The 13,442-nt window shown below is 36.1% G+C and overlaps 2 protein-coding genes and 1 non-coding gene across 6 annotated transcripts; 1 reads left to right on the top strand and 2 right to left on the bottom strand.

Annotated features, from left to right (window-relative positions):
* Window positions 1-722: 722 nt before the first annotated feature.
* Window positions 723-2,750, bottom strand: LOC140037837 (uncharacterized). Its single transcript, XM_072082979.1, has 2 exons — window positions 2,004-2,750; window positions 723-1,745 (listed from the first exon to the last, which is right to left on the bottom strand). The coding sequence occupies exons 1-2, from the start codon at window positions 2,748-2,750 to the stop codon at window positions 723-725; spliced, it is 1,770 nt and encodes a 589-aa protein (XP_071939080.1).
* Window positions 2,751-2,805: 55 nt separating this feature from the next.
* On the top strand, window positions 2,806-2,912 carry LOC113736129 (small nucleolar RNA R71). Its single transcript, XR_003459620.1, has one exon. It is a non-coding gene; the product is annotated as a small nucleolar RNA R71 (small nucleolar RNA).
* Window positions 2,913-4,050: 1,138 nt separating this feature from the next.
* On the bottom strand, window positions 4,051-13,132 carry LOC113734734 (uncharacterized). Of its 4 annotated transcripts, XM_072082326.1 has the most exons (15): window positions 13,116-13,132; window positions 12,114-12,185; window positions 10,808-10,882; window positions 8,051-10,332; window positions 7,652-7,960; window positions 7,473-7,560; window positions 7,134-7,394; window positions 6,228-6,396; window positions 6,048-6,118; window positions 5,740-5,916; window positions 5,410-5,631; window positions 5,227-5,319; window positions 5,048-5,134; window positions 4,586-4,929; window positions 4,051-4,353 (listed from the first exon to the last, which is right to left on the bottom strand). In XM_072082326.1, exons 4-14 carry the CDS (start codon window positions 10,321-10,323, stop codon window positions 4,591-4,593), a joined length of 4,089 nt encoding a protein of 1,362 aa, XP_071938427.1. In that variant the 5' UTR covers window positions 10,324-10,332; window positions 10,808-10,882; window positions 12,114-12,185; window positions 13,116-13,132; the 3' UTR covers window positions 4,051-4,353; window positions 4,586-4,590. The 4 variants fall into 4 exon arrangements, with proteins under 4 accessions (XP_071938427.1, XP_071938425.1, XP_071938426.1 ...); XM_072082324.1 differs by lacking the exon at window positions 13,116-13,132 and having other exon boundaries at window positions 12,114-12,275; XM_072082325.1 differs by lacking the exon at window positions 13,116-13,132 and having other exon boundaries at window positions 10,808-10,879; window positions 12,114-12,275.
* Window positions 13,133-13,442: the final 310 nt, after the last annotated feature.

The raw sequence follows: 13,442 nt of genomic DNA, 5'->3' as shown, positions 1-13,442 counted from the left end.
TTGAAAACAAGCTATGTCTTCGTCCCCAAAATTGAGATAAAAAAAACGATAAAGTAAGAACAACCAAAAAACTCCCAATTCCCCAAAGATAAAGCCGCGGCCAAAGGAAAAGAATTGTCTCCTAATCTAAAACAAATTGCCTAACTTCCCTCCGTGGTCCCCACGAAATTGAAGGTAAAAAGGAGTACAAGAGCTGCGGCTCTGCCAAATTTCCTCTCCTTTGTGTTTCCTCTTGCTAGTAAGAGTCCTAGTCAGTAACCCTTCTAATCAGCCAAAAGAAATTCAATCCGTCTGTAGCTTCATGTAGGCCAGTTTTATGAGGCTTTTTGGACTCTTTTACGTGTGGAGCAATTCCCTCCAACAGGTCCCCCATTTTAGCACTTTTTAGTTTCCCTTCCTGTAGATAGGTCCAAATACCAAATATAAGTAAATATTACTAATTAAAACAATATTTTGCAAGGATAAAAGGGAAATTAATAATAAAATAACCAACAATTAACATCCTATCACATTCAGTTTTTTGTAATCAATACAGACTCGCCAACCAACCACAACTCTAGAGGAAATTATTTCATCATTTTTACCATGTACTATGGTTATCCCCCCTTTCTTTGGCACTACATGAATAAAAGAAATCCACACACTATCAGAAATTGGAAAAATTATACCTGCATCCAACCATTTAAGGATTTCTACTCTTACCACTTCCTTCATGTTTGGATTTAACCTTCTTTGAGTCTCAACCACTGGTTTAGAATTCTCTTCCAATAAAATCTGTGCATACAAATAGTTGGACTAATTCCTTTGATATTAGAAATTGTCCATCCTATAGCCTTTAAATGCTTTCTCAAAACACGTAAGAGCTTGTCTAATTGTTCCTCATCTAATGCTGAATTTACAATCACAGGCAGTGTCTCTTTTTCTCCAAGAAACGCATATTTGAGGTGCTTAGGCAGCGGCTTAAGCTCAAGCTGCGGTGCTTGCTCATATGATGGTGGAGGTAGCCTTTTGCTCAGTCCTAACTCCTCATATGCATTTTTCCTTTTATAAGGAACCTGTGCCTGCAAATATTTAGTCATTTGTTCAATTTGTTCCTCTTGTATTCCTATACCATTAAGACAAAGTTCAAGAGAATCATTATCAAGATTAACTTGATTCATTTCTAATGTCAATTCATCACATATGTCAACCGAATAAACATGGTCGGTAAAAGAGGGATATTTCTCCACTTTACTCAAATCAAATTCCACTTCCTCTTCACCGATTTGAAACTTAAACTTACCTCGTTTGACATCTATTATTGTACCTGCAGTGGCCAGAAATGGTCTACCAAGTATAATAGGTACATTTACATCTTTCTCCATATCTAAAACAACAAAATCGATAGGAATAATGAATTTCTGCACTTTAATGAGCACATTCTCCAATATGTCCATTGGATGTCTAATAGACCTGTCAGCCAATTGCAAGGAAATGTTAGTACGCTTCAACTCTTTTAACCCCAATTGCCTAGCCACAGTTAAAGGGATCAATGACACACTTGCACCAAGGTCACAAAGTGCTTTAGAAAATTCTACATTACCGATAGTGCAAGGAACTGTGAAACTCCCTGGATCTTTCAACTTGGGTGGCAATTTGTTTTGTATGATTGCACTACATTCTTCCGTTAATGCAATTGTTTCACTATCTACCAACTTCCTTTTCTTGGTCATTATCTCCTTGAGAAACTTTGCGTATGAAGAAATCTGCAAAATAGCATCCACAAAAGGAATGTTAATATGTAATTGTTTAAAAATGTTGACAAATTTCTCAAATTCTTTGTCATTTTTTGAAGGTTTCAATCTTTGAGGGAATGGCACCGGTGGAGGAATTGGTGTTGTATCTCCCATTTGTGGTTCATTTTCCTCCATCATTTCTTTCCCTTTTTCTTTCTTGCTTTCCTCTCCTAACTCACTCAATTTCTTATTTTCTCTTTTTTCAAACTCTCTTCCACTTCCAACTACCGGCGGCTCAACTAATTCTTTACCACTACGGAAGGTTATAGCCTTCACATGCTCCCTTGGGTTCACTTCAGTCTTGCTAGGTAAATCCCCTTGGTTGCGATTATTAATTGCATTAGCAATTTGGCCTAATTGGACCTCAACATTCCTGTACATATTGGTGAGTTTGTCCATTCTTCCCTCAATTCTTTCAAACCGTTGAGTAGTGGCACTAACTAACTTTTCAATTTTATCATTTGATACATTGGCTAGCTTTTCAATCGCCAATTCCCAAGCTGGTTTGGACTCATGCAGTGGTTGCTTTTGTTGAAAACTCGGTGAATTAACTGGTCTTTGTTGGTTCCCTTGATCTTTCCATCCAAAATTCGGGTGATTACGCCATCCTGGATTATAAGTATTGGAGTATGGATTGTTTTGGGGTGGACGGTTGTAATTGTTGAGATATTGAACCTGTTCACTGCTAGAACACATAAAATCATCATGATCTCCGCCGCAAGTGGTACAAGATGCAACAACTACTCCTTGATTAGAACTAGGACCAACTTGCCTATTAAGCATCTTAACCACATTATCCATTTTTACACTTAACATATTCAAGGTATCTACTTCGAGCATACCTGCGGTTCTCCTTGTATTACCTCGTTTGTTTGCCCATTGGTAGTTGTTAGCAGCTATTTCTTCAATCAATTGTTGAGCTTCCTCAGCTGTCTTTCCCATCAAAGCTCCTCCCGCTGCAGCATCTACATGCATCTTTGTTGGATAGGTGAGACCATTGTAAAATGTTTGGACTACTTGCTAATCGGGTAGACCATGATGAGGGCATCTTCGTTGCAATTCCCGATAACGCTCCCAAGCTTCATACAATCTCTCTCCTTCCTGTTGAGAGAAACTAGTTATATCCATTCTCAATTTAGCAGTTTTTTCAGGTGGAAAGAATTTATTAAGAAAAGCCTTAGCTAATTCATCCCAAGTGGTAAAAGTGTTTGGAGGATGAGATTGTAACCAAACCTTAGCCTTGTCCCTTAGTGAAAACGGAAACAATCGAAGTTTAATTGCATCTTCACTAACACCATTAAACTTAATTGTATCACAAATTTCAAGAAATGTTGACAAGTGAGAATTTGGATCTTCGGTAACATTACCTCCATATTAAGATTGTTGTACCATTTGAATCAATGATGGTTTTATCTCAAAGTTATTAGCGTTTACCGTTGGCCTTACAATGCTAGTCTGAGAACCTTGTGCTCCCGGTAAAGCAAAATCTCACAGAATTCTCCTATTTGATTCATTTTCTGCCATTTATTCCTCAAATTGTAATTCTATCAAGATATCTTCTATTGGCTGTCAAACCTCTTGTTCCTCTTGATGTGATGTATTCCTCCTTTGTCTGTGTAATGTTCTTTCAATTTCCGGATCGAAATGTGCAACTTCTCGATTTGATCGGTGCATACACAACAAACAAAAATAAGAGAAATTTTGCAATTTTAATTCAACAACTTGAATAAAAACAATGAAAATATCTAAATTAATAGAGATGATTAGACCCTAATATTGCCGCTCCCCGGCAACGGTGCCAAAAACTTGATGGGAATTTTACATCAATGCAAGTTCAATTTCGATTTTACACCTGCTGGACTGCAAATATACAGGTCGCACGTCAGGAAAAGTTCCATTTTCTGTGACGTGTCATCAAGAAAGGTAATCGTGACGATTCGGTCGTCAGGAAAAGACCTCATATTCTTGACGAACCTTTGTCAGGAAAGACCCTGAACTTTGTCACTAAATTTTCGATTGTCAAGAAAAGTCATGCATTGAAACTTGCTGGACGTACTTTAATGACAATTTAATGTCATTTTTCCTGACGACAGCTGCATCACTATAATATATTAGTTTCTAATTTCACCATTTAGCATTTTTAAGCCTAGCAATTTTAGTGACAACAAAGTAATAATATCATCTACTAAAACACTCCACCCAATCAAAATATAAAAGTATGCAAGCAAAATATCAACCAAAACTTCACAAATTTCATTAGTAGGCAACCATAATATGTCAAACCACAAAAGTTAACCATGTCAAACATTGACATATCATTACATTTCATGATTTGAAACCAATATAAATATTGTTATTTCTCCCTAGATAACTGCCATATACCTAACATGTGCTAAAATCAAAAGATGGACTTCAATTCCATGGTCAACAAAATACTAGAGATGGATGATATCAAAATAGAGGAATTCTTCAGTATGAACTAAAAGTAGTCCGAAAGCCAAAAGCAGTCCATAATGTTGAGTTTATCCCAAACTCAAAAGCCAAAAGCCAAAAGCAGTCCCAAACGTTCATCCCAAACCTGTACAATAAAACCAAGAAAAATCTGAAATCAGAGAAACAATAGAATGGCATGGAAAAGATGTATTTTTGTTATGATGCATGGATGATCACTACAAATTGCTTAGGGACCACCTAATCATGAGGACAAGCAATACAAGAATAATTACTATGCTGAAGTAACCAAGTTGTTCCACAATAGTAAGTAACTGCACATAAATACATTTGTTTCGAATAAAGATCTACAAACTCACCATTACTAGGAAGAACCTCCACACTGCTTCTGTTTCCAAACGAGGAATTCTTGCAGCATTTCCTGTATCCCTTGCTGGCTTTGTACAAGATTTTGGATTTGGGTATCTTGTGCTTGAATTCGCTCCTCATAGCATTGAATCTTCTCCTTGCACTGTTTTAGTTCTTCAAGTAGTGCTCTATTAGCTGAAGATTCGGGTTTGCGAGAAGATTGGGGTGGTAAGACCCTCATACCCAACCCTTTGGCACGACCAGCCCTCTTTCCTAGGACATTTTCCATAATTTTAACTTCATTGACAATTTCTCCATTCTCGATGCATTGCCTTCTCTCTTCTTTTAACTCATCCTGTACATATTAGATTCACATAACTCAAAGAGTCATTAAATGTATAATATATATGTAAATGTCCTGTTACTAATAAAAAACAAAGTTACTAGAATCAGCCGACTATAGTGAAAATTACATCGAGAGATTTTGCAGTATTATTCACAAATTGGCCATCCTTTTTTATGTGAGCAGCAGTCCAGGCATCAATTGCACTTGGTGGAACCTATTTTATAGCATAAAAGATCACGAGTTAGCTCTATTTTTCTTCCTAGTATAAATATAAGCCAAAATGGAAATAAAAAATCAGTAATATACCATCTCTTGTGCTCGAACATGATTTGATTTTGAACCGCCAGTGTGCGGATAGGGTAACATGGCACGGTTCTTTGTATTGGCTTCTGATTTTTTCTATTAAATACCAAAAAGATAGTTAGACAAAACATAAAAGGCAACAAAAGAATTAAGATCATGCAAGTAAACAAAACTAGAACCAATCACCTTGAATATAGGATCTTCGAACCAATCACACATACTTTTCCACTCATCTTGCTCAATCCAGTCATAAGGACATGAGGTAAGTGGATCTTTTCCAGCTGCCTTCAACATCTTATAATCTATGTGCATAGTATTCCTCCACTGCCTATAGCTATTCTGAAGCATGTCATCCACATACTTTTCCACATTAGGATCAGTTTCCCAATCTTTGAAGTCAAACCATCCCTATAAATTACCATTAAGAAATAGATCATTTTTAGAATTGGTCAAGTCAGCAAAATAAATATTAACACACTAAATGTCATTATAAAAGACAACGGTGTAATCTGGTACCATCAAGCCACCATATAGGTTCTGTTTTTTCTCATTTGGTATGTCATCATATGTGCGTATGTCCTTCAGTGAAGAGAGGTGCCTTACAACATAACCTATACCACTAGCAAGTTGAGCAGCATACTTGATTGGTTTGCAACATCCTTCAGGAAAGACAATTTCCAATGGCTTGCCTCCCTAATATTAACAAATGAAGCATCATTCAGGTATACCCCAATTGAAATTCTAGGAAACTGATTATACAAAAAAAATCTTGAATAGACAGTAATATTATATATGTACACATCTTAGTACTGAATGGCATTTACATTAGCTCGTATCATCTTCTCGATAACTTTTCCCGTGGTTGGGCCCCTGCCTTTTTTTTGCTTTCTTTGTTCTGAGAACAATTGTTAAACATTCTAGTTGATGCTTATTATGAATTATCACAAAAAGGATGCATACATTGAATGGTAATAAGTAAATCATTATTCAGCATTTTCACTTACCATTCGCCAATGCTTGAGTAGGATTACTATTATTTGAATTAATCTGGATATCATCACCTGTGGTAGCTGATTGATGCTCCAAAGTTGAGTTTGAAGTTGGTGGTTGTTCAGATTGCAAGTTGGTATTGGGTGGGCAGTTTCTCTTCAACCGTTTCCCGGAAGGTGCCATCTGCAATAACACAGTATATGATAAAAAAAGGAGTCAAATTAGTAAAATTTTGATGTCAAATTATAAACAGAGATCAAAATTTAAGTTATACCAAAAACTTAACAAAGAGTTAAAACCATGAAAAAGATATCAATTTGATCAATATTGGGTAAAACCACAAAAAGTAACACTTTCTTCTACAATGCCAAAAACCTTTTCACTTGACACTTCTATGCTATTTCTTAAGCACTATCTAAATCTATATCCATGTCAATGGTTTCATCACTATCAGAAGATTCAATAAGCATGCCATCTTCTTTAAAAACATTGTCTTCTTCACCATACTCTTCTTCACCAGTGGAAGTATGCAAAGGATTCTCCAGAACAACTTCAATTTCAACACCTTGTCTGCTTAAGAGGCCTAGTTCATCATCTTCGACAATAGGCAGAACAGTTCTTGTTTCATTTTGCTGCAATAATTCATCTAAAAAACTTGTATCTGCATTGAGCACATCTCCATCGTTCTCTTCCAAATCTGGTAGGTTCCACAAATGCCTATGTTGAACACGTTGTACAATTCGCCAATGTCTCCCCAACTTTGTATCACCAATATAGAAGACTTGCTGGACTTGATTTGGTAAAACAAATGGATCATTTTGATACCAACGTGATCTAATATCGATGGTCACAAAGTGCCTATCACTCTTTATTGTGTTTGTGCTACCTGTGTTATACCATTCACATTGAAGCAAGACTACCTTGTATGCATGAAAAAAGGTCAGCTCAACCACAGCCTTAACAAAGCCATAAAAGTCAATGTGTTTTCCTTTATGGTCACCCTCAACAACTAAGCCACTATTCTGTGTTGTACGGCAATCATCCCGATCTCTTGTGTGGAAACGAACTTCATTTACAATGCATCCTGAGTAATGCTTTGTCATGAAAGGTATAGGACCATTTGCTAATGCCCACAGCTCTTCAGAAACATCCAATGATTTATCAATGTGTAACTGATTTATCTATAAAATAGAAAACGAGTCTCTATTAGTCAGTTTTCAATAACTAATAAACTTATTTTTATAATATGTATAACTTACATGATCTTTGAACCACTCTGTGAATTGATCTTCATGTCTGCTATCAACATTTTCAGGATGAATCCTTTGCAGCATCTCTTTATGCTTACTGAAATTCAGATTGTATTACCAATATAAAGTAAAATAAACCACAAGAAGTAATATCGAAAATATAAAATTGAAATACATATTGCACTTACATTCTGTACTCTTCTATTTCATCACAGTTATTCAATATAAATTTATGAGCCACATCTAGTTCAACTTGAGATAATTTAGTAGGAGGTGTAACAAGTCCAAATGGGCGAACACTTAGTGAGAAAACCACCAGCTCCTCTGCCTTATCCTGATTATAGTCATAGTTGCGTCTCTTGCGGGTGAATTTTGTTTCAATGCCATGGAGATATTTGGACATGAATGTTAGGCACTCATTTGCAATATATCCTTCTGCAATCGAGCCTTCAGGACGAGCACGATTACGGACATACTTTTTAAGGGATCCAAGATACCTTTTCAAAAGCATGAGTTAATTTTCTATCCAAAACAGAATGTTAAGTAAAATAACAAAATTTGTAGTCAAACAAATAAGGAAGAAGTACCTTTCAAATGGAAACATCCACCTAGGATGTACTGGCCCACCAAGTTTTGCTTCCTTTGGCAAGTGAACAATCAAATGGATCATAATGTCAAAGAAGGCAGGAGGAAAGATTTTTTCCAACTTACATAATATTAATGGAGCATTTTTCTCCAACCTTTCCAAGTCATCCATCTTAAGGGTTTTAGAACACAAATCTCGAAAAAACTCACTTAACTCAAAAATTGCCTCATTGACTTCTTTGCACAAATACCCACGAATGCCCGCTGGAATAAGTCGTTGCAAGAGGACATGGTAGTCATGTGTTTTAAGTCCCATCAGTTTACCATCTTTAACACACTTGGAAATGTTGGCAGCATACCCATCAGGAAACTTAATTGAACTCAAAAAATCACAAAATCCTTTTCTCTCACTTGAAGACATCACATACAAGGCTGGAGGCTTTGTTTTCCTTGTACCATCATCATGTAAGTGTAGTTCGTGCCTTATTCCCATGTCAAGTAGATCATCACGAGCTTTATTAGTATCTTTTGTCTTATCAGGAATGTTCAACAATGTTGCTACTAAACTTTCACATGTATTTTTAAGGATATGCATCACATCCAGACAATGTCTCATGGAGAGTTTTTCCCAATATGGTAACTCAAAAAATATACTTTTTTTCCTCCAATTACCCTGAATTTTATCAACTCCTTTTTTCCGAGTAACTGGGTTCTTACCAAACTCACCAAAGACACCAGCCAAGGAATTTAAATGTCTTAAAACCTGTTCTCCAGAAAATTCCTTTGGCTTGGAGCGTGTTTCAATAGTTCCATCAAAATGAGCTTTTTGCTTTCGCCAACGGTGGTCATGGTTCAAAAAGCGACGATGTCCCATGAAACATATTTTGCCTCTTAGTCTTTGTGAAGCAGTATCATCAAGACAACATGGACATGCTTTATACCCACTGGTGCTCCATCCAGACAAATAGCCATATGCAGGGAAATCTGATATAGTCCATAAAATTGCTGCACGCATTTGAAAGTTTTGTCCACTATATGCATCATAAGTGCTGATTCCATGAAATAAATCTTTCAAATCATCTATTGCTGGCCTTAAGAACACATCTAACTCCTTTCCAGGGGCACGTGGACCAGGAATAAGAAGTGATAGTATAAGAAATTCCTTTCTCATAAACTTATATGCAGGCAAATTGTAAGGTACAAGAATAACTGGCCACATGCTATATGAGTTGCTCATGTTACCAAATGGATTGAATCCGTCCGTGGCCAATCCAAGTCTTACATTTCGAGAATCTTTAGCAAAATCAGGATATTGCTTATCAAAATCCTTCCAAGCAATAGAATCAGCCGGATGTCTCATGATACCTTCCTCTTTAACCCGTTTCTCCTCATGCCATCTCATGTCTTCAGCAGTTTTAGAAGACATAAAAAGTCTTTGCAACCTAGCTTTTAATGGAAAGTACCACATCACCTTCTGTGGAACTTTTTTTTTCTTGCCATTATTGACTTTCCATCGTGATTCTTTACAAATAGGACACTTGTCCATCTTTTCATTTTCTTTCCAAAACAATGCACAATCAAATTTGCAGACATCAATTTTTTGATACCCCAAACCTATACCAGATAGAATTTTCATGGCCCCATAAAAACTAGATGGAAGTATTTCTCCTTCTGGTAACACATCTTTTAAAAATTCTAGCATCATGTCAAATGCCTTGTTAGTCATATGGTTCATCACTTTGATATGGAGAAAGGAAACAATGAAACGCAGCAGGGAGTATTTTTTGCATCCCGGGTAAAGTTCTCTTTGTGCATCATTTAACAATTTGTCAAAATTTTTTGAATCCCATTCACTCGATGTCCCTGATTCATGTGCATTTCTTATCTCATCCAATAAATCAGGTAACTCATCAGATTCACCATTTTCATTCATATCAAAGTCATTATATTCTATTTCATTGATGAAATCTGTCTCACCTCCAACACCATTCTCATCAAGGCTATTGTTCTTTCCACTTGACATATAAGAGTGTGCAGAAAATGGTTCCCCATGGAAGACCCAATTTTTATAATACATACAAAAGCCTTTTTCTGACAAATCTGATTCAACTTGAGAAATGCTTTTTCTCTTTGAATTCCTACATCTCCTACAGGGACAAAATAATTTTCCATCCAATCCCATACCATTGGTCTTAGCAAATTCAATAAAATCCTTAAGACCAGACTTATAATGACTTGACAAAATATTTGGATCATTTATCCAGCTCTTATCCATTTCCGATACCTAGAATAAGAAAAGTCTTAACTTACTAAACTCAAGGCATTGTTAAGATGAATAACTCAAAAAGGAGGAAAGACAATTTCTAGCTATAAAAAGATAAAGGAGGCAAAAAGACATAGAATTATTCACAATTTACCTACTTTTTATGGCTTAGTTATGAATTCCAAGCTACTTAGATTATTCACTGATTACATCAAATGCGATACTACTCAATAAAACTGAAAACACATTAGATTATTCACTGATTACACCAAATGGTATACTACTCAATAAAACTAAAAACACATTCCTGATTGTACTATTCTCCTATTGTTTAATTGTATATGCTCTTGTATAGTATATAGAAAACATTAAACATCATAACCCATAACTTGATTTACACAAATAAGGATGTAAACCATAACATAATTTGCAAGAAACTAGCAGTCATGATAAACACTTTTCATTCTTTATGGTAAGCTACCAAATAACCACATACCTCAAATTATGCAATCTTTTCTCTGGTTGTTCCTTATCTTCTCTATCAAGGTAGTGAGAATGCAGGTCTGTTCTGCTGAATATGAAGAAATACGAAATTAGATATTTCTCTGCTGAGGTAGACTGAAAACTATTTTATTGTCAACAGGATTGACTTTGGATAAGGATCCACATTAAATCATCAAGATTTCTTCTGTAACTTAGAACATTCAAAGATCCATTCCAACTAGCTAGCTAGGTTACTTGGGTTCAGTAATTGATGGCGGGCTAGTTTTTTTTGGAACATGTCAAGTTATGGATCAGGAACTATAGCAAGGAAGACAAACAGTAGTGGTTCAGTCACATTCTATCACTTTTTGTCCAATAGGAGTAATAATCAAGTTGTCACACTAGATAAAGAATTTACAAGTGCTGCACTTCTTTACCTTTCCCTTCTTTTTCCTGCCTACTAATGCTAACTGAAAACTGGCATAAAAAACCTATGGTATAAAACTTGCAAGGATATTATAGTACTTCAGAAAACCAGAAAGAGCTAATGATTGTGAAACTGTTTTTTTTTTTTTTTGGATGTTACTCCCTACATTTCTTGCATGGATTTAGTTGGACACGATGGATGTATAGCCTTCCTCTTAACAAAAAGAACCAAAAGCTCCCATTCCAACCAAACCTCTAAAACCAGATGGTCCATTTTCACCATAGACTCCAAATACCCAAACCAATAGATAAAAGCCCCTAACAATATAGGCTAGTTGCTGATGCATTTTTCGTCTGGTACAAATTTTTAATGCTCCCCATGACATAATATCAAACTAGCCAACTTCACCATAAATATTTATCCATGAGATCAGCTCCAAATTTATAAGTAGGGGCCCTTAGCCAAAAAATCTAAAATACACTTGACTGTGTCGCATTATTGCGTGAATTGCTCCCATGTCCTATATTAAATTAGACCTGTGCCAATCTGTCAATACGACTATTCCCATATTAAAACCCAAACCTCTCAAAATTCCACTACCTTCCCCACTTGATACCGCACCGCACCTACTCTTCCCTTCCGGCAACACCACTTTTTCCTCTCCCATTTGGCCCATTTTCGTGTTTGTACATGTATAAACAGATGTCATACATAACCCCAAATTCTGCGAATCTTGAACTAAAAACTGAATTTCAAGTGTATCTGTATCAGAGAAAACAATTTCACTTTTAATCCAAGTTTCCCCTTTTAATCCAATCAGATAAATGATGAATAGAAGGCACTGTAAAAATCAAGCCAACGGCTGGAAAATGCTCTTGATATGGGAACTTACAGTCATAGTTAGCCCATCCAATCCTTTGGCCAGCCAAATCATAAACAACAATCTTGTCTTTCAGAACAAGGTCTGCATGAAAGGAAACAAATAATGAAGAAAAATAGGAAACAAATTCCAGTTTCATTCAGACACTTTCATGACAAAACAAGAGGACAAACCAGAAACACTGAACATGTATCTCTGCCATCACATTGAAGGCTCATACTAAATGATCAATCAGAGATGACTCCTTAACAAGGTTTCAGACATTGAAAAATCAAAGAAAATTGTAGTAGATAAAATTGTTGAAAGCCGGTTGCCTATCACATGTATGACAAAAAACTGAAGGACAAATAACAAGGATAAATCGGGAAAAATGTTCGACACAAGACAAGCGTCTAGCACACTTAGATGTGAATATTGCACCATAAGTTTGGATCTACTCTGGAGTTAATCCAAAATATAGGACCCATTTTGCTCATATAGTAATATTTCATTTTGCAATTTACAAGTCATATCTACCCAATGGGAACTGAACCTGTCGAGGACTCATCTCCAAGAATAGTCAATCCTTGACCCTGAATTTTCCGAAAGCTGATGCACCAGACTGCTGCACCATTCTGCTAAAAACGAACTGGCAAATCAATTTTATATGTACATGTGCAGAATTCTCAACTCTTCACATGCAAGAACAAGTTTTCCAAGAACCGTTCCTTTGTGAACATCAGGGAGATGGGAGCCTATCAAATTTGCACTAAATTCCTCATTCTCAACCAAAATAATGAAAATAATCAAATTTGAAACTTTAAGGGGCCAAATGAGGTTCTCCAAAACAATTTCTGAAAACTTAGATCACAAATGAGTCAATTTTTATGCAGAGAAAATATTTGACACCGAACTTGAACTGATGATCTGTAGGACCGTCATTTCACAATCAATTAAGGACAAAATTGAAGGGGGATTCGGAGAAAGGGAGCTGATTCAAGACAAAATTGAAGGATTATTTGATTTTTACATCACCTTAGACCATCGTGTTGTCTCTCTTGTTGAAAGAGATGAAGACAAGTTCGGAGGAGTTCGTTGGTGTTCTCTGTTGTTGGAGATGAAGACAAGCTGAAGATTTGGAGAAAGTGTACTCTGTTGTTGTTGTTGTTCCAAAAGTAGAGATTTGGGAAAAGTGCTTCTTGAATTTCCCGGTGTCTATGTCATAAGGACAAGATGTCCTTCTAAATTCCTTTTCGGTCCAAGAGGGGAAAAAATTGGTGGGAAAAAAATGGAGGGAGAATGAAAACTTTTCCTGACAAATTGATGTGGGGAAAGTAACTTTAGACAATGAAATAAATAGAA

The sequence above is a fragment of the Coffea arabica genome, chromosome 3c (genome assembly GCF_036785885.1).
Source record: "Coffea arabica cultivar ET-39 chromosome 3c, Coffea Arabica ET-39 HiFi, whole genome shotgun sequence".
Lineage (NCBI taxonomy): Eukaryota > Viridiplantae > Streptophyta > Magnoliopsida > Gentianales > Rubiaceae > Coffea > Coffea arabica.
This window is presented reverse-complemented; position numbering and strand designations above follow the sequence as displayed.

Excerpts from the sequence above, each read along its gene's own strand:
- LOC140037837 (XM_072082979.1), bottom strand. The coding sequence starts at position 2,750 with ATGCATGTAGATGCTGCAGCGGGAGGAGCTTTGATGGGAAAGACAGCT. Across the intron at positions 1,746-2,003 it reads AAGAATTAGTTGAGCCGCCG|ATTTCTTCATACGCAAAGTT; the intron begins GTAGTTGGAAGT and ends GCTATTTTGCAG.
- LOC113734734 (XM_072082326.1), bottom strand. The coding sequence starts at position 10,323 with ATGGATAAGAGCTGGATAAATGATCCAAATATTTTGTCAAGTCATTAT. Across the intron at positions 7,395-7,472 it reads CAGAGTGGTTCAAAGATCAT|ATAAATCAGTTACACATTGA; the intron begins GTAAGTTATACA and ends TCTATTTTATAG. Across the intron at positions 6,119-6,227 it reads TACTCAAGCATTGGCGAATG|AACAAAGAAAGCAAAAAAAA; the intron begins GTAAGTGAAAAT and ends AATTGTTCTCAG.